Here is a 21,396-nt window from a genome sequence, read left to right as displayed (position 1 = left end):
GTATTATGCATCTACATGTTGATATTTTACATCAACTACTTATTTTTTTTTAAATGATTAAATAAAAAAACTAAATGTTGAATAGCTAGTTGTTTATAAAAACTAAAATTAAAGTATTGCATAAAATCATCACTTCTTTATTTGTTACATAAAAATAGGATATTGCTTGTAAAGGGGAACCAGTGTTTATCTACTTAAAAGCCAAGTTTTAAAGAAACACATACAAAGTGGCAATATAAATAAAGAAACCCAGCTCGATCATTTAGACCTCTAGTTCCCACCATTTGTTAAAATAGCCCTTCAAGTGTAATCAAGTGGGGAGACATTTCAGGTCACAAGAAACATTATGGGCCTTAGTTCAGGCTTCAAAGTGGCACTTAAATTAGGGAGGTCCCCACGTTGGAAAAAATAATATCTATAAGTATGAAATGAGAGATTATTCAAAACTTTAGATCTGGAGCACCTTTCCAAATTTATCCCAGATAGGATTATTTATCCTATCCCTATCACAAACCAAATTGCTATCCCAACCTTAAACCATATCCTAACTTATCCTTAACCTATCCATATCTATCTCTAAAAAGTTGGGGGTAATTGACAGTGGGGTAATGTCCCACTGCAGTATTTTTAGTGTGGGCTGGGGGGGGGGGGGGGGGGAAGAATAAATTATCATGGGGTAAATTATCCAAGGGGTAATGATGAAGTGGGGGAGGGAGTAACTAGGGGGGGGGGGGGTAATTGGTGTGGGGGGGGGGGTGTGTAATTTACTGCTCCCTCTTTACATCTACATGAATTTATTTGAAGGACATTATTGCTTGTGTATAAAAAGTATAACATTCACCATAATACCCGTTCATGACAGGTAATTAGGCGACCATTCAGTTATAATAGCAGTGGAAGCTGTTGATCTAAGTATAAGCATCAAGCAAACAAATATACATCAGATCAAATAGACCAACCTACATACTTATTATGCCCACAAAAATATTTTTTTTTACATCAAAGTAAAAATGAAAGTGAGTAATATAAATGAATATTCCAAAAAATACAAAAAAATGGCACAGGAAAATTGTCAATCCCACCTTTGTAACAAAGTGTTAATAATTAGTGACTTGAATATAGAGATATAAAAAAATACTACAGATATACATTGTAAATTAATGTCTCTCTACAGTATAATACAAATATACATGGCACTATAAACAAAATCCAAGCCACCAGAAATGGTTTTTGTGTGGTTAAAGTATCTAGCTTTGTTAAAGAAAGTGTTTTACAGTTCTTCTAAAAAGTCAAATTTCAACCTTTTTGATTGCAGCCTAAATACTGAATAAAATATGGTGTAAATTTGTTTCATGTGTGAAGGTGGGCATCTTTTGTAATGAAAGAATTAATTATTGAGCAATTAATGTAAAACGGTAATAAGAATCAAATGATGTGAATACATTTTCTATGGTCTATTTGAGAAAATAAAACAACAAATATAATAAAATAAAAAATGTTCTTATAGTTGTTTTTTAAAGCACTTCTAGTGGAAATAAAAAGGTTTGAATGGCAAATGTTTAAAAATATGCTGCCAAATGTTAAAAATAAAACTCTGGACATAAAAATGGTTAACTAATCAATATACTGTTGGCTAAAAACTAAATCACAGAAGAAAATAAAAAAATGTATAGATTTGGCCTTCCTTGTGTTTACCTTCCTGGTTTATATAAAATATCACTGGCCACTTGCCAGGTAATACACAATTTCAATACTGTCAATATACCCTTTCAAGCATTGAGACTGAAATATCTTTACAGTACTAACACAAAAAAACAAACAGGAACAGCTAATTACCCTTTGATAAAATTCATAACACATAAAGACATTTTATTTTAACGACATAACTTGGTTTTAATGAAAAACCGTTTGAGATTTAACTACACACCCCCCAGGGCCTAACAAAAACTGAGCAGAAATACTCTACTCTCACAGTTTTTATTTTGATTTATGGCCTAAATTTAAATGGACAACCCTGCAAGATATAAAATACTGCATACTTGACCATCACTTACCCCAGTCACAGTGATCAAGGTATATTTTTAAGTTAAATTTTAAACAACTGAGTATATCAAAATATTAATTGTACCCGAAGAATAAAAATGATGAATGAGAAATAATTCTTTGGTATAATGACACAAGTGCGTGAGAAAATTAAAGAATATTCAAAGCAAAATATTTTCACAAACCTTAAAACAATTTTTTTTAAAATAAATAAATATATGTTCAATAACTACAAGAAAATGTATCACAATTTATAGAAATAAAACACAACCAGTATTTGCTTTCTTCTAACAAGTGAAGACAATAGATGTGTAAATAACAGCCATTAATTCATTTGAACATGTATGTGAAGACAGTATAATGTAAATAACAGATAACATCTAGTGTGATAAAAACACTAATATTTGCTGTAAATAATGCAAGTTTTCTCATGTTCGTAAAGTATAAAATAGATTATTTACTCTGCTTTACCAGGATAAATTTAAGTAGGTCATTCGCTATTGTAAGTTACTTTTACTTTTAAAAAAATGTTTTTATCTTGGTGAAGATCTGGTATGATTTGGAATGTCAACAGTGTATGTGACAGTGCCAACACAGCAAAATGGAATGTGATAAGATAACAAGTGATAACATGTTGAAGATGCCAGATAAATTGATAAAAATGTGGTTACATTTGTTGGTCAAAGAAATACATTGTGACATGGAATGTAATGTTTGGTGGATAAAAATACATCCTAAGTGATCAAAACCATTATATCAGCAGATTGTGCAACTTTTTAAATTGTCAGCTTCTTGACAGTAACATTCACTGCACTTGCTAATAACCAACTTTTACCTTCAAATTTTACAATTTTTATTTGTTGTACATTTATTTTTTTTTAAATTCCAGACAATTTTTGCATCTATGTAGTTGGAGAGATGTAATTTTGTTTTAGAATGCTAAATCCTTAACTTACAACACTAATTTGAACCATAATTTTCATACATTAACAACCATCTATAAACTTGCATAAACCTTCACCTTAATACAATACTTGCTTGAGACAGCAGTAACATCTTGAGTATATGCTTGTAATATCTACGGTATATCTACGTATAGTTCATTCCTACAATATAATGTTAGTTGTGTTGTGGTGCATCAGTGTCTATAAATAGATCAGCTGTCCTCATCTTGTAAGGACCAGGACACATCAGGTGTGAACTCTGCACTGTCCTCGTTGACCCCCATAGCAAACCTGCGGTCAATCAGTGCCTAACGGGGGACCCAAAATTAATATAATTATTTCATGTCATTTAACTTAATTATAATCAATTACTTACTTTCAACCAGTGACTATATATAAATTGGTAAAGAACTTCGTTATAGAACCAAATCCAGTAAATCTGTTAATAACAGCCATTAATTAATTTAAAATGTAACTTAAGACAAGGTAGCTGTATAAATATTATACAGGTCTGAATAAATAAAATACTTTTATTCAAAAAGCAGTTGTTATAACTTGGGAAAAGTTAAGGAAGACAACTACTCATGCTATTTCTGGACCATCGGTTGCTAATGGTAGATAATCCTAAACTTATCCTTCTTTTTTAAAACTAGATTCACATTATTAAAAAAGATAAACTCTTTTAAGGTAGTAAAAAAGAGCATGATATTCCAGAAATGTGGCCACAAACTATTCAACAGCTGAACGGAAGAAATATATAATGCTCTGGGTTATCTGTACACTATAAAATTAGTAAGAATGGTAGGAGTTGTCTTACCTTCTTCAAGATGTTAGCCACAGACGGCATCTGACCCTCCTCCCTGACCACACCCAACAATGGCGCCGGCTCCCTTGTCTGCACTGCTCTCAGTTTACCTTTCTGCATCAACAGAGCATTGGCCTCCAGAGACAGGCGCATGTTGTTCTGAGGACTCTCCTGTGGTTTCTGGACATCCGGAATAGTTTTCTGACCATTACTTTGTTGTGCTACACTTTTATAGTCTCCTACAGGCCTTTGAAGGTCAGGCTTGTGAAAGCTTGATGCGCCATTTACTCTGGGGGAATTAGTACACTGGTCAAGTTTTTGTCTCTCCATTAACGATGTCCTATATTGTCTGGGAGAATTATTTTGCATGTCCAACCGTTGGACATCGGAGTGATGGCTGCCATGTGTTGCATGGGTGTCCTGTTTTAGATTGTCCACTAAAGGACTGGCTTGTGATCTTGTTGGGGCTGATACGTGTGTGCCACCTGGCCGTGAATGACTGGGTGGCAACCTGGGGGTGTCTGGTCCTTGTCTGATGCCAGCTAGAGCATCCTGTTTCACCAACACAGGACTTGGCTCAACCCTCATGCAATTTAATTTTGTACTGTCAGCAGCTCTGGGCTGAATGAGGGAGGTGTTATTGTCCAGCTTCAGAGACTGTCTTGGGGAGGTATTATTGTTATAGTTCAGAGTCTGCTTTTGGGAGGTATAATTGTTAAAATTCACATGCTGCTTTTGGGCGGTATCATTGTCCATTTGTAACATTTGTGTATTGTCAAATTCCAGTGAATCCCTTGGAGTTGCGTCATCCTGACTTAGGTGAACATTCAACTCACTAAACTTTCTAGCAAACTCTAACCTGATCACAGCATCATTAGAAGACACAAAATTTACAGCAGTGCCTCCATTACCCAAGACCCCATCAAGTGAGTCTACTGTGTTCAGGCTAAACCTCCCCACTTCTGGCTCTCTAAGGTTTCCCATAGTGTCATCAGGGGGATGAAGGAAAAAGCTTTGGTAATTTGTGTTGCTGGTAGACCTGTTGCTTTTTAGTGGCTGTGTTGAACTGACAACACTGAAGTGGTTGTGCTTGTCAGATCTCTTGGGTTCAGGCATGGAAACCAGTTGGTTAAGTTTTTGTTGTTGTGATGACCTAACATCTGGTTGGTCAAGTTTTTGTTGTTGTGATGACCTGGTTACTGGCTGTTCAAGTTTTAGTTGTGATGACCTAACAGGTTGGTCAAGTTTTAGTGGTTGTGATGACCTGATATCTGGTTGGTCAAGTTTTTGTTGTTGTGATGACCTGACATCTGGTTGGTCAAGTTTTGGTTGTGATGACCTAAAATCTGATTGGTCAAGTTTTTGTTGTGATGAGCTGACAACCCTAAAGTGGTTAAACTTGTCAGATTTTCTGGCTTCAGATTTAGGTGAGGAAGTTCTGTGCCTAGTTCTCAATGCTTCACGTGTCACATCATCTGTTAATTTGACACTGCTGTTATATCTTTCATTTGTTTTGTTATTTGTTTCCACTTTTAATCCAACTTTTTCACAAACCAGGCTATCTAAAGAAATATCTGTACTTAGCTCAGAATATAAATCTCGAGCAAGAGGTCTGTATCTGACAGGCTTAGTATCTGAACACACAGTGTCAGTGAGTTGGCTGGTTTTGTTTTGTAAAAATGTTGGGTCAGAGTTTTTAAAGTTTTTGTCTATGTCAGCAGGGCTAGAAGTTGTGTGAGGTGTGGTAGACAGATCTTTATGTGTTGTTTCAGTGGGATCACGAGACATGGAGTCACTGAGACTGGATGGACTAGAAGGTGATTTAAATGGCAAGAAAGACAACTCTGTAGGTTTGTTAATTCCTAGTGGTGCCCCTTCGGCATTGGACACGTTTGTAGTGTATGTATCTTTGGGAGGGCTAATTTCTGACTTTTCTGTCATTGTACTTTCAGAAATATCAGGAACCCGACAACTGTTATTTTCAGAAAATAAAGGATTTTTTATCCCTGGAGAACTATCAGACAAGCCTTTAGTTGGAGTGACTGTCCCTGATGGTGTGTCCAACACAATTTTACTAGAATTATCTACCCCTGAAAGTCTGTGTGACAAAGTTTTAGAAGGATTATCTGCCTCTGGGGATCTGTCTGATAAAATTTTAGCTGGATCGCCACCCCTAAGGGATTTGTCAATTAGGTTTTTACCATCTCCAGAATTGTCAACCAATCTCTGTCTTCTATGTCCCATTTCATCAGCTTGTAAGTTCCCTTTGATTATTTTTCTCTTAGGTTGAATGTCCTTGTAGAAAGATGGCACATAAGACTGACTTTCAGACTGGAGAGTTCCAGTCTTGTTGTGCTGATCAGAGTTAGGTTTCCTGGTGAAATTCACTGATGCAGTGATAGGTAGCTTAGCTGGCAAGGTAGGGCTAACACTAGTGGTCAGGGGTTGTGAGGTTGTGACTGATGACAGTGGTAGTGGGTGGGGCTTGTCTAATGAATGCCGGAGAGGAAGCAGTTTCTCATGATTTAAATGACTAGGTTTTTTCTGATCAAATGACTTGCTGGGGGTTGAGTGGGGGCGTGACAAGGGGAGGTACCTCTTCATGATATCTTGTAATGATTCAGAGTTATCCTGTAGTGATTGAGAGTTATCCTGTAGCAATTTATCCACCTGCTGATTTACATTGGCTGCAGGCTCTGATTTTTTAGCAATATTTGGTTTATAGTCTTCAGCTTTCTCATTGTGTGCCATCACATTTATTGTACCAGGGGATGTAACTCCTGGGAGTAAATCACAGTCACTGCTACTGCTCTCCCTTACTTCACTTCCTTCTGATGAAAATGAAAGCACTTCCATCCTAGCTGAGTCTGGAACTTCCTGTTCCAGTACTGGAGTGGGGCTACAGACTTGAGCAAGTTTTTGTAACATTTTACTAGACACCTGCTGCTCAACTTCTTGGGCTGCTGCTACAACTATTTGTGCTGACTCAGCAATCTGGCACCAACTCTTGGAAACTTCCTGAAATAAAACATTAGTCCTAAGTATACAGTGATATATTTAGGCTTCATACTGAAGCTTCTCTCACTGTTATTATTCTGATATTTATAGAATTAGGTTGTTAGTAAACATAAAAATAAAAGTTAAAAATGACTATCCTTGGGTTTACTTTTTAGCCTTTAGATTCATTTTTTTTGGTCAGGTTTAGTAAATTACTAGTAATTACATAAAAATGTCATGACATTCTGTACCATATGGACAAAATGGTAAGTGACTTATTCAAGGGTAGGTTAAATTAATTACAGGGCTCATTCCTAGAGTGTGACTATTTGTGTGTCTCATCTATATTTATAGTAGATAGAAGTTATGTCATAAATAACAAGAACTATTAAGTTAGACACTGATTCACTGAATATATTTTCAAAATTATGTTGTTATATATTCACCATTTTTAATTTTAAAAAGATTGCATAGAAAAAATAAGCAGTATACTGTAACAATCAGTATACACTTTGAATAAAGTAGGACCAGGAACTGACAGTTTGGGTACCTTCAACAAGGGCCAGTAACTGAGAGTTAGAGTACCTTAAACTAGGGCCAGTAACTGATAGTTTACCTTGAAATTGGGTCTGGCAGCAGGGTTCTGGTCCCAGCACCTCTCTATCAGTCTGGTCAGTTCTGTTGGACAGTGGCCAGGAATCTCTGGCCTCTTCTTCATTCTCACTTGCTCCAAAACCTGACACAATCACAAATCAAATTTAAAGTAAACACTGCATCTATTTATAGCATAGGTAACAAAAAAAAACCTACCCGTGTTGATCTAATTAAGTTTTATTTTATTTTTCTTTGTTACATTTGTAGCACTCAACCTATAGAATTTAAATCTTTAAATCTGTGACAATAATTTAAAACGAGTAGAATTTTCTCACCTGATAGACTGAGCATCCATTATAAGGTGTCTGCCTGGTTAACATTTCCCATAAGACCATCCCATAGCTGTAAACATCAGCTTTAGCAGTGACCTCCCCTATAGTGATCAGTTCTGGGGCCATCCAAGCAGGTGCATGCTGGGGTTGCTTTGGCTTACCTGCCCTTGACATTTTAGCATCCGCCTCATGTCTAGAAAACGAGTAAGGCAAAATATTGAAGCATCCTGTCTAGGTCACTGTGCACACTCATATAACACCACCCACACCACACAGTGACAGCTTAAAGCTAGTAATAATAAAACATAAAACAGATATATAAACTAGATGCACAAGACACTGAAAACAAATGCCTTGAATGTTTAAGCCAGTTTGCAAAACAGCTGATTTCAGTTTCAGGCTTACTTTAGCTTAGAAAATCCAAAATCAGCCACTTTGGCAAGCAGATCCTGGCCAAGTAAAACATTGGGAGATTTCAAGTCCAAATGTAGAACAGGAGGGTTGTGTTGGTGGAGGTACAGCATACCAGAGCTGATATCCTGGCCAATTTTACAATACTCTTCATGCTTCAGAGATGGCCTAACACAATCATAGCACATGTTCATCAAAATTTCTATTTACTAACAGTTAGTGAAATGTTTTAAATTAATACAAAAAAAGAGTTTAATATCAACCTTTAATACATGCACTAAGGAAATAAAAAATTTTCTTTAAATATGTAGAAGTGGACCAACATTTAAATAGCTAAAAAGAAAGTGTCTTTAAATCTAGCCCTACCTGGTGTGGTCATGTAGTAGCGTGTGAAGGTTGCCACCTGACATGAACTCTAGGACAATGAGAGGAAGTCTGTCTGTGATGCAGACACCCAGCAGCCTGACAACATGGGGGTGTTCAAGTTCTTGCAGCATTGACACCTACAAACATTATTGGGTCATGTTAATCTGGTTTGTGATTTCATCACTGACACCAACAAACATTATTTGGTCAAAATAATTTATGTAATTTCTAAAACATAATGTACCTTGCTGCTATGAACATCATTTCTAAAATGGCTTTACAAATACAAAACATAAAATTTCTCACCTCAGCAGCAAAGTAGTTCCTATCAGCAGCCACAAGAGATGTCTTCAGCTGTTTCACTGCCACACCTGAGTCCTGGTATTTACCTTTATACACCTGAGAAAAGGTTCCGTCTCCAAGTAGATCTATAGATAGACACATAATGTGTTTTATTTTATAAGCAATGTTGCCTCTAAGGGGGAAAAGCTAGTGTGCAACTTGTATTTTCTGTGCGCGCTGTTCTAAATATCTTATACAAGAGTATATTCATTTTACAAAATTACTCGTGGCAGCTCAAAACTACGCACAGCTTAGAGGGAACACTGTTCATAAGTGTGAAAATAATTGCAGGTTTTAGTTTCAACACAAACTAAAAGATAAGACAAAAGTTTCTAACATAAATGAAAATAAAGCTTTAGACATACCTGAAATATTAAAATCAATGTCATGTCTATTGAGTTCCACTTTCTTCAGGTTTTCAATATGGTAGCCAACAGTCAGTAGGTCTAGTCTAGATCTATTTCAAAATAATTTCATGATAAAACCAACATGTAAACGTTTTAATCCTCAATCAGAAAAAAACAATTATGTTGTGTAATATATTCAAACATAATTAATTTTTGTTATATCATGAGGAAAAATAGATCTGAAACTTTAATTAATTAAAATGTTTAAACCTTTTTTCAAGTTTTTTATAAAAAAGTTTCATTTTTTCAAATTGTACAATATTTCAAATTAACTAAACCCGAGTCAAATGTACTGAAATCCTTTGTTTTACATATAATCAATATTGTTATATGCTATTTAAGAATACTGAGATATTTTTATTTCTCTTAACTATAATTATACTATAATTAACAATAATAAAATATACATTATGGAATTTTTTTATTCATCATTTTTTTAATACCTCCAGATTTTTAACATGACATTCGTTACCACTGCAAATGATCTATAAAAGTAATAAATAAAACATTTTCATACCTGTTAGTTGGTTTGGAAAATTTACTGTCATCAAAAGTATTTTGTTTCTTCTTTCTAACAAGGGCTGAAGATCCCACATTGTTATTCTTCAACTTTTCATCCTCAGTTACCTTATGCTTTCTTTCATCCATGTCCACAGCAAATAATTTCCTTATATCTGACTGGTCAGTAGCAGCACCAATAGCATTGTGTATCTCTAATTCTAAAGAGGGCTCTGACTTGTAAAATGGTGAAGTTAAGACCAAGCCTTCACCCTCCTCATCCCCCACCCAGCCCATCGCGGCTCTTTTCCGCCTCCTTTCTGCAGCATTTCTCCTCCTGGCAGAGTGAGCTGGACTGTGGTCATCCTCTGACTGCCTGGCTGGACTGTGGTCATCCTGTTCTGTGACCAGATCTCCACAGCTCTCTGGATGATCAGGGCTCTGGTCATCTTGTTGCTGGATGAGATGCAGCTCTAGCTGACTCAGCTGTTTCTGTAGCTCTCTCACAGTCCCTAAGGCAGCATCTTTGCTGTAAGTACCTTCCCTTCCTGCATCTCCATCCTTAAATACAGATTTTAACATGTTGTACACTGTGTGATGGCCCATAAATCACAATCTAATATGTAGTTATGGAATTAAAAGAATATATTTTGCTTATAATCTGATATTTTCTTGAAAATAAAATTATTTTATCGTAAGGACAAAAAGAATTTTCTATTATTAAAACAAAAGACCAGTGTATGAACTTAGATCACTAAGATGAAGATGGATTTACATCAGATGCAAAAATATCCAGTTTATCCAGGCTTTTATCCAGGTATCTTTCCTCTTGATGGTTGCAAGCTGGATCTACAGATAATATATAAACAAAAATGAATGAATCTGCAGCACTGATTTTTGTCATTCAATTATTTGTGATATAACATTACAAGAGAGTAGAAGTGAGAGACTTAAAATGTAGGGGGAGGGGTGTTACAGCAAGCTCAAAATTTAGAGAACAATATATGTAAACTAAGCTAAATATTTAAATCTTTTGAAGTCTTATTCAATAAATAAACATTAAATGCAATTATAAATAGCTTAAAATGTGTTTTTACTGTGTAGAAAGTGTGAAAAAGAAATCCTACTTTGTTTTGGTTTTAAACTCCTAGTTGACAAAAAGTCTTCCATGCCAGAGAGCTGATGCAGAAAAATAAATTAATATTTAATAAAGAAATTACCTTTCAGAGTTTTAATGATAATTACAAACACTGGCTAAAATTGCAAGAGCAAAAAAGTGACTAAAAAACTATTTTAAAAATGTAATCTAGTAAGGATGATAACAATAACAACTGTATTATTTAAATATCACAATATAAACAGAATTCTGAAGACAATTAGCTGAGAAGATGTACTCACATTGTTAGATTCAATCTTTGGTGATGAGAAAGATGAAGACCTCTCTAACCCAGATTTTTTGGGAACTGATGTTCTCTCCAGGCTAGAGCTTCTTCTGGTCACATGCTTGGCAGCCATGTTGTCTCTTATCTGCCCATGAAAAAAATATTAAAATTTTGTCTTAGAAATACTGAACTCATCCATTCCATAAAAAAATCTGTAATAAAACTTTTATATTTACATTTATAAATAGTTTCAATTTAGTTTTAATAATAAACCCTGCTTATATTTTGTTTAAAAAATCCTAATTCAAATCATTTATAAAAATGTTTTCCCTGTGATGTATCTAAGAACCAAAAGTTTTTTTGTGTGTATAAAATACACAAGGTCTGATTCTAACCTGTTTTCTTAGAGCCATGTTCTTCTCATCTGCCAGCTCTTTCTGACGCTGTTGTTGCTGCTTGATAGAAATTCTCTGGGCAGCAGATGCTACACCTGTTAAGATAATAGCCAGGTATAATAATCAATCACAGGTATAGGTGTACACATCTGTCATAGCTAAGACGTCTGTAAAATATCTATTACAGGTAGTATACTGACAGCAATGTAGTAACACATTTTCCCACATGTGGCTGACTTAATTTTGTAGTCTGAATCAAATTTATGTTGCTTAAGTAGAATAATCTCTGAAGAATAATTAGAATGCCTTCCCTATCTACTCCATGGCCAGATTAAAACCAAAAGAACTCACAAATACCTCTAACTACATTATGGATGGGTAAAAATAAGAATTCTATCTACAGGTAAAAATCAAAAGGAAATAACCATCTATATCTACACCATGAACAGGAAAATAAAACCATCATCACTATCTACACCATGAACAGGTAAATAAAACCATTATCACTATCTACACCACGAACAGGTAAATAAAACCATCATCACTATATACACCATGAACAGGTAAACAAAACTCACCATCATCACTAAGTTTTGTGGCAGCTGGGGGTTTGCCTGTCACTTTCAAACTTGAATTCTTTCCCTTGACTTTGTTAGATTTCTTAGCTTTCCCTTTTAATTCAACAACAGGTGTAATTTCATCAACACCATCAGAGAGGTTGTTTTTAATCTTCATGTTTGCCAGTTTGTTTTTGGTTTTCTGAGAAGGATCAGAGTCTGAGGGGAGAAAACTCTGGGTATTTTCTGCTTCATTTAAGGACTCCAAATGTAATTGTCCTTCTTGGTCATCTGGGCTTTTGGTTAAATGTAAAGATGCCAGATTTGCTATCAGACTTCTTTTCTCAGCCAAAAGTTCACTTCCTGTTTGTGGACTTTGTTTATCCTTGTTAACCAAAGGAACACTGTCTTGTAATTTCTCACTTTCATCAAGCTTTGGGTTCTCTCCACTTGGTGTAGATGGTGGGTTATCCTCTCGACACAAAATCTGAACACCTTTAATAATTTTCATGATGGGGCCAAGAGCATTGATGCCCATGGCTCTCAGGGAGTTGGCAGACAGGAGTCTAACACTAGCCATGTCCATCTGATGCTCAGCAAACAGAGCAATATAAGACTCCACAGACTGGAGACCCAGCTGATGGAGCCAGAACTCAACCTCAGCGTCACACTTCACAGGGGCTGGGCTTTGTAATGAGGTATCTGGAATAAAGAGATAAATATGTATATCTTCAGAGGGTTAGTAAGATTTTCTTTCAAAAACGTAAACAAATAAAACGATTATATACTGTGAATCAAAGGTAGAACTCAAGTTTTTGAGCTTAACTTCAAAATAACAGTAGTCCAACTTTCTCTGAATTGGAACCACACAAAAATTTGTTGATGTTTAAATAATATAATTTATTATAATGTAAATCTTTCTTAACAGAATTGCTTATGGACTTCCTGTAAAGGTTTAATAAAGAAATACATTCTAAAAAATTAACTTACCTTTCTGGAAAAAAGTTCTTCCCTGTGGGCTAAGAGAATTTTCTTTGTAAACACCACCACTATCTGTAAACAATGTTAGTATTTTGTTTACGTCCTGCACAGGTGAGAGCACACCTTGTGATGGCTGTGTGTAGATGTTGCCGTGCTCCCATGATGCAGCAGGCACCACAGGTGAGAAGTGGCTACCTGTGCTGTGGTGGAACAGGTTAAAATCTGAATAGCTATCTTGTCTTTTAGTGGGCACTGGGCTGGTATTAGATGACAAGGACAGGGGAGGAGAGTGGATGACATCAGGTGAGAGGCAGCTGGCGGAGTCTGGTCTCCTCATGGATGACCGGCTGTTACTTCTGCTGCTGGGTGTGGAGTGCATCTTGGTAAAACTGTCATCCCCATCTACAGTCTGGTGCCTCCAGGTTTTTGATTCAAGGTACGACACACCTTGGCTGGTCACTGCCCACTTGTTTGACAGAGGGTCATTATCGACACCTGTGGTATGTCTTCTAGGCTTTGAATCAGAGTGCGGTTTGGTTTTCTTCAATGCACCGTCACTGTTTTGTCTCTCCAGGCTCAGTGCGTAGCCTGGTATTAATGGGGACATGAAGTTAGGAGTCTGGTTTTTATTGTAGGATTCATTTTGTTGCTTTTCTGCATTAACTTTGGTTGGAGTGCTGACTAACTTTTCTACATTAATTTTGATTGGTGCTCTCTTTGACTTTTCTGCATTGGCTTTGGTTGGTATGGAGTGCAACTGTGAAGCCTCTAGTCTAGAAAAATTAGTATTGGTTCTTTTACTGTGAGTATTTTCTGGGGAAGTTGGAGCATAAGTTTGAGACTCTTCAGTTTGGCCTGTCTTTTTCCTAGTTGTCTGGCCACTTTTTGATGAAAGGTCACCACTTTTTAATTGTTCCTGGCCACTTTTTGATCTAGCCTGACCACTTTTTGATTTTGTTTGATCCCTGTTTGATGTCACCTTTTCAGTGACTTCACTAAAATCTTTATTTCTCCTCAACTTTGTAAACTCTTGGTTGTTATTCAAAGCATTCTCATTTCTTCCAGCAGTATCCTGAACGTTATAACTTCTCCCATGACGAAGGCCAGGATCTACAGTATCCTTCACCTTCCTAACCTCATCGTCTTGTTTTGACCTTCTCCCTTTAGACTTGGCATCACCAGACCCCTGGTGTTCCACATATTCCAGTACAGGCCTGACACTTTGAATCTCAAGCTTTGTTGGGGATTCACTCCTTCTTTGAGTTTTCTTTGGTTCTGCTTGTCTTTCTGATGATTTGCCTCTGTTTCTTGCCTATAAATAAAAAATATACCTATTTTACTCATAGCTGAATTCTATAAGAGCTACTAAGAAGAAATATTATTAATGAAAAAATGTGCTGTGAAAATAACATTAATATATGACAATATTTAACTCAATGCTAAAATTAGTTGATAAAGTTTTTAAAAATTATGAAACAAATAATTTTATAAATCAATTCAATGTATCTAATAAAAAAACTCTGAAGAGCCTTATATAGAACTAATAAACTATCTTGTGGTAAACAATCAGCAATAACAGACCTTTCTGTGATGGTTGGTCTCTGCTTTAGAGCTCTGAATGTGTTGATTGTCTCCCACAGCTGACACTTGATTCCTCTTGTCTGCACTCTCCACATCTTTTCTAGATCTGTCTGTTGTTACCAGGTCTCTGTTAGACTTATAAGTTGTGAGTTTACCCTCACCACCATGCTCCCACCTGGAGCCTCCAATTTCTTTTCTAAAACATGGAATAATTTCCAAACACAATATGAGAAAACAAACTACGTTGAAACTATTTTTTAAATTATGATACAATGAGTTAAAACCTGGATATATAGTGCCAAGGTATGCATAAGTACATAAACTTATTTAATGGAGATATATAACAAGGACATTTGGTGCACAATACATGTTGAATGCAGTTGTTTATAGCATATGCACTAGATAACTACACACACACATCAACTACAAACTATTGCTGGGAAGAGATAATTACAACACCAGTTCCATGGAAAAAGTTTCAAGCCTAGAACACGAAAACAGAAATGTTCTAGTCTAATTGTAAATATGGTAAATTATGTAAAACTAAGACATACCTTATCATGCCCCTCACACTTTTTTCACTTTCAGCTTGATATCTATGATGAAGAATTAAAGCATTTTCCATGTCCTCAATTTCTTGTCGTAGTTTTTCACTCTCTAAATCTGCAGCCCTGTTTAAAGACGATAAGTTGAAAAATAATTGTAGGCCTAATCTGTCATAAAAAGCAAATTTCTTCTTCTTCTTCTTAATTTTAGTGTTGGAAGGGATCCCCTTCCAACACAATTAAGGATACGTATCAACTGGTTATGCACCATTGAGGGCATTGACTCTGATTTCATCCTGCTTTTCTTTTTGGATTTGCTTCCATAGCCTTTGTCCAACCAAGGACAAACTACAAGGCAGCAGTTGTTTGAAGAGTGGCTGTCCCCAGCTAATGAGCCTCATCTGCCCGAGGGTTTGAACACAAGACTTTTCGGATTAGCAACCATGAGCTTTACCGCCTCGACCACGCTGACCCCATAAAAAGCAAATAATATTAAGATAAGAAAAAAAAATTCTTTTTAAGTTAAATGTTAGTGTTGTTTTTTTTATCTGACTCACCTTTTAACATGATGACGTTTTTTATGAGTAGACATTTTGAAAAGTCACAGCCTAACCAACTGGATACAAACTGAAGTTTCTGACCGAAAATAAAAAGAGGAAATTATTAGAGTACACTTTAATTTAAAGTTAAAGGGCCTCAATGTCATCAGGCCTAGAAATCTAGATCTATAAAATTTAATAGCCTTAGAGTCTTAGTATTCACTCTTCACTCCAACTTACATTTTTAGGCCTAATTCGCTGTGCTGTTGTGTTGTAAAAAAAAAAGTTGTTTTGTTTATTGCAGTTTTGACTGTTTTTGTGGAATAGCTCGACCTAAGACGTAAATCCGTAGTACATCAATATTAAACGAAATTTAAGATATGCTGTAAATCGTTGGTTCATTTTGTGAATAGGATAGTAGATTCATAATCATGATAAACTAGTTAAAACAACTATGGTGGTATGTTAAGCTCGTATCATTAATCACTGTCTAACGTTTTGTTTTTCTCAAGAATGTTCATGTCTGCAATTTCAACTCTTCATCGCGTGAAAATAACTTTGTAGGTTGTTAAAGAATACAATCAATAAGGTCATGTTATATTACCAAATCATTATGGTTCACATTGGATCTGGATTATTTTTCAATGTTGCTATAAAAACTGTTATATTCACTTAATCTTTTAAAAGCTAACACAAAAGAAAACGTTATAATTAATATATATCTTGATTCCACTCAATAGGTCACGAGGCTTAATTTTGAGTGTTTCTCACAGTCATCTCAGATCTCTCCATGGCAGTGCCCCAACCCCATTTGCCCCCCCCCCCCCCCAACCCACACCCCAACAAAACAGAAAAAGCGTATTATAATTGTAGGTCTACATGTAGAATACACAATTGTCTACAACCTTAATTGTTAGCCTAGTCTTTAGTCTATTTTGTTGTTTATAAGACTGCAAACACTGCACACATGTAGTCCTCCATACATGCATATATAACCCCACATGCATATGTTCATAAATATAGGCCCTAAACGCTACATGTGTGTATAGAAAAATATATACCTATATGTTTAACTACTTGTAAATGCAGTCATCTTAATGATATGCCTTCTGTATATTGCATCAGTCATGATCCTGCAATTTGTTCCAGTTATGAAAATACAATTTGTTCCAGTCATGATACTGCAGTATGTACTATAGCTGTAAAAGGTACCTGGTGTTTATAGGTTGGGCCACCAAGAAACTAAAACTAAATAAAGGATCATAGACCTTTGTTGAAAGCTAATCTAGAAATCAGAAAATTGAAACAAATCTTCAAGTAAACTTCATTTTTGAAAAAAAATAGAATTTTGTCTTTTGTTTTTAATGTGACTAAAATCTTTTGTAAATATTTTTACTTGTTGCCAATATTATTAGTGCGATACATTCTTTTGATTTTAGATTTCTTATTGTATAAAAAGTTTTTTTTTTTCTCAGAGCCAAACTGGGCTATTCACAATGTGATAAAATTATCAAGTGAGGCTTTTTTTTTTTAACTGGTTAAACAAATCCTCACAGTTCTCCATGGACCCTAGTTGTAATCTCTGAATAATGAGGAGAAAATTCCAATATTTAAATTTGTAATAGCCCTATTTAGTTGATATAACTTTACTAAATACATTTGTTTGGGGTAAATGAATAAATAAATAAAGTAAACCTTTGCTGAAAACTGGTTCTCAGGTAGGCCTACTGAGGCCTAAGGTATTGTTTGACCAGTTCATGGGCGATTTAAAAGAAATTGTTTTAGGGTTCACAGTACAGTGAAATTATTCATGTTGCATCATCTAGGAAAGTATCATTTTGAACCTGACACTTCAGAAACAGGTGAAGTAGAGTTCACCAGTTTCAGTGACTTCGGCATAGGAAGGGGAAGTGTATTCAGCACTATGCTCAGCCACCTTTATTTTTGCTAATGTGAGTCTGGTACATTTTACTAACACAACCTGGGATTAGAAGTATAGAATTTTGGCTTAGCAGTTAAATGGTCTGCCTTTCAACCTATTTGACTACATGACACCAGCAATCCTATAGGTATTTAGTTGTTTTTTTTTTAATTATTTCCTTCATTCTTCTTTGTATACCATTTTAACCTTTTATTTGGATCATGTCATAAATAAAAAAAAATAAAAAAAAACTTTGTCAGATAAATTTAAAAGAAAGTAAAAGGACTCAGGTAGATTTAGAAAAAACTCTGTGTATTAAATATATGGGTCACATTTTAACAATGATGGCAAGAAACTACAGCAATAACAAGAGGTTGCTTCAATATCATTCATGTTCAGTTATGTCCCCTACTTAAGGTATGCAATTTTGTAGGAAGTAATATATATAATAATACAGTGCTCAAAACAAAAAATTTAAAAACTTATATAGATACAACTGTTTTATGTAACAATTTTGACATGAACTATAGTCTAATTAACAGCAGCATTTTAAAATTAAAAGTGTATACTTACATACCATACAAGTTTAAAGGAGGCAAAGGGAAATACATTGATGTTACATTCTTATGTAATTTATGGTCTCTTAATACCTTTAAAAGGTTATGCTTCTTGATTTAATTCAATATCTATTAACTTTAATTTAATTCTATAATTCCTGTAAGTTTATCGGTTATTTTTTCAGGTAAAAAGTTTAACCTTAATTTGTTTCTTTAGCAAATAGTGCAGAATTTCTTATCCCAATAAAGGATATTGCTATTAGTAAAATACTTCACTTATTATGTGGCTAGCCTTCACTAAATCAAAAACAAATTTTTCTATGAGATAGATGGCCTTACAAAAGTGAAAACTAACTGAATAACTGATACTATATCAATTGACTATGCTCAATGACTTGGTATACTAACAGCATTAGCTGGTACTGAACAAAACTGATCACTTACACTTAGTCAAATCACAGATATCAAATCACATTAATTGAAACACATAATCTCCTGTTTATAACTTTGAAGAGCTTCTAATTAAAACAGAATGCATTAACAGAGGGTGGGGTTAAGGAGGGCCAACAAGCATTCTTACACGGGGGCTTACACTAGCGAGAAACTATTTCATTATTACAGCAAGATAATGCATTCTTAAGACTCATATATTCAAAAAACTTCTATAGAACTTATGTAATTTTAAAGTTTTATATATAACTTATGTACTTCAAAAATGTATGTATAGCTTGTGTATTCATAAGAATTCTAAAGGTATAAAGAAATTTGTAGAAAATGATGGGAAAAACCCTAAAAATTCTCCAGTTGAAATTTGACTCTGAACTGTGTAGATTACAATTTTAAGGATAAATGTTTTTAGGATCCATTTATTTGTGATATTGTTTGAAAACTATTAAATAGGTACACAATATATGAAAATGCTACAAATTTTATGCCCAGATTTGAGTTATTTTCTAAATTTTAAAACCAAACTATTTCCAAAATTTTAAATAAGAATGATTTTTTAGCTACATAAAGCACTGAGAATGCATCTGCTAGTCAGAATTATCACTCTACCCAGCATTAATAAGTACCTAGCATAAGTCTGTCGCCGTAATGAACTCAAATAAGTATCTCGCATGAGCAAGGTGACAAATGGGCCTCATTTAGCTACTAAAATATCTACAATACAGCTACACCTGCCTTAGGGATTATATTGTTTTACACTAAAAAATGTACTGTATGTATACATATTTACAGCAGTGCATGAAATAAAACACATGGAATCTTTAGCAGGAAATATTTATTATATCACACATCAAATCTTTATCTAACTCTTCTTTCAGAAGCCATATGAAAAAAAGTAGAAAGTAAATACTAAGTTAAGCCTAACTACAAAAATATCATTCCTTAATTTTGTGAAAATATTAAACATGATTAAAAGTATATTTTCTCTTTAAAATAACACAACTTATAAGCTAGGTACACATTTTGTTTAGTTATCAAACTAACCTTATACTTGCATTTTTTTACAGCTCAAGTATCAAAAAATTTATTTAGAATAAAAAAACAGATGCTGTTAAGCTATAGAAAACCTAGAAAATCGACCAAGAACAGATAACTCTTATTGTCAATGCTGTCATTGAAATGTGGACATATTCCCATCTGTGTGTTATTGATTGTAACAATTTTTTTAATCTGCAACAGTAGGTAGAATGGAAGTAATCATGTGTATTGCTTCTGTGTAAAAAATATTGTATTTAAAAAACATTAACTCACAGTAGTTACAGTAAATAAAAAGGAGCAAAAAGGTTAAATGTTATTTACTAAGTCAAAATAGTATTTTCTTTAACAAACCTTTATAAGTTACATTTGGGCAATTAATTGACAACAAAAACGTTTTTCTAAACATATATTCACAATTAATTACAAAATGAAACCTTATAAAATAATTAAATTTCATTGATTAAATTCAAACCATTTATATATTATTTAAAGTAAACTTTAAAATCTTAAAGAAAAATCACCTATATAGGATATAAATAGGAAGATCAGTAAAAAAAATGTATTGCCTTGTAAAAAAAAACACACCTATCTACGTTCAGTTTGTAAGCCTATCAGCAGCATTTTCAACACACACAAAAAAAAACTGATCAAATACAACAGCAGTGGTAATGGACTGATGGCTGAAGCTAGTTACAGGCATCTATTATTTAAACTTGACACAACAGGTGGTGTTAAATGAACCATGGCATTGGCCCATGTAGTCATTTACCAATTCTAACACTCAGTTTGACACTTTCATTGATCGCATCTACTCAAATTACACATTATTGTTTATGGTGAGCTAGAAATAACACTACTTATACTTATAGCCTTTTAAAAATTGCCTTTCATTTTTTTTTTCATACATACAGATTTAACAAAATAGTATTAAAAATACTTCTTCATTTTGACATTTTACAACTCATGCTGACTGTTATGAAAAAAAACATGATTAGCCTACAAATCAAATGTTTGTAGTCTTATTCCCGCCAATAAAACAGTCGCATGTTAAGGGCAGACTCTTTTAGAAATCATAGGAAATTAAAAATTCCATTTATGTAAAAAAGTAGTTAAAGAATAGCAAGCTTGCAGGCTTTAGCAAAATACCCAAATCATATTAAAAACAGTCGAAGTCACTCCAAAGCTAGAACAAGTTACTTTATTATATCTACAAACATAGGTAACTAGCAATCAAACAATTAGCTGCTTTGGTTGCTAAATAAAGGAGACAGTTGTGTTCATTATATGCTGTTAGATAAAATTTCATTCGCAATGATCTTTCAGTGATGTGACAAATGGTTGAGGATAGAATGATAATCTCATTTTGGTGTTTGGGTTAAAACAAATCAACATCAAGCATCAAACTTGGAGAGGCACATAACTGTAATGAGTTTGATTGACAGCTCAACTACTATCTGACCTAATTACCAACAAGATGGGAATATCTTTTTATATCTTTTACTCAGAATAATATTTTAAAAAATCACATTCATTACCTGTACATTGAATTATAACGCCTTAATTTGTTAAAATAAACTTTGTAATTGAAAAATAAAATATGCTGATAGTTATCCCCCTTTAGCAAAATTTCTGCTAAGTACAGAGAAAAAAAAGAAAAAGGCATCACAATTTGTTTCATTATATCACACAAAACTCTTTTAGCTTAAAAAATGTT

At 34.3% G+C, this 21,396-nt stretch overlaps 2 protein-coding genes across 2 annotated transcripts; both read right to left on the bottom strand.

Moving 5' to 3' along the window:
* Window positions 1-3,015: 3,015 nt before the first annotated feature.
* LOC131928892 (uncharacterized) lies at window positions 3,016-4,399 on the bottom strand. Its single transcript, XM_059285049.1, has 2 exons — window positions 3,805-4,399; window positions 3,016-3,295 (listed from the first exon to the last, which is right to left on the bottom strand). The coding sequence occupies exons 1-2, from the start codon at window positions 4,378-4,380 to the stop codon at window positions 3,200-3,202; spliced, it is 672 nt and encodes a 223-aa protein (XP_059141032.1). The 5' UTR covers window positions 4,381-4,399; the 3' UTR covers window positions 3,016-3,199.
* A 30-nt stretch (window positions 4,400-4,429) lies between these two features.
* LOC131928886 (uncharacterized) lies at window positions 4,430-15,816 on the bottom strand. Its single transcript, XM_059285039.1, has 18 exons — window positions 15,738-15,816; window positions 15,190-15,306; window positions 14,636-14,831; window positions 13,064-14,366; window positions 12,095-12,775; window positions 11,517-11,611; window positions 11,138-11,266; window positions 10,867-10,918; window positions 10,515-10,588; window positions 9,759-10,300; window positions 9,200-9,291; window positions 8,799-8,920; window positions 8,493-8,629; window positions 8,121-8,294; window positions 7,719-7,908; window positions 7,406-7,525; window positions 4,519-6,810; window positions 4,430-4,453 (listed from the first exon to the last, which is right to left on the bottom strand). Exons 1-18 carry the CDS (start codon window positions 15,770-15,772, stop codon window positions 4,430-4,432), a joined length of 6,375 nt encoding a protein of 2,124 aa, XP_059141022.1. The 5' UTR covers window positions 15,773-15,816.
* Window positions 15,817-21,396: the final 5,580 nt, after the last annotated feature.

This window comes from Physella acuta, unplaced genomic scaffold (genome assembly GCF_028476545.2).
Source record: "Physella acuta isolate Inbredline_101_S28 unplaced genomic scaffold, ASM2847654v3 ptg001560l, whole genome shotgun sequence".
NCBI classification, from domain to species: Eukaryota; Metazoa; Mollusca; class Gastropoda; family Physidae; genus Physella; species Physella acuta.
Note: the sequence above shows the minus strand (reverse complement) of the source record. Positions and strands in the feature narration are given on the sequence as shown.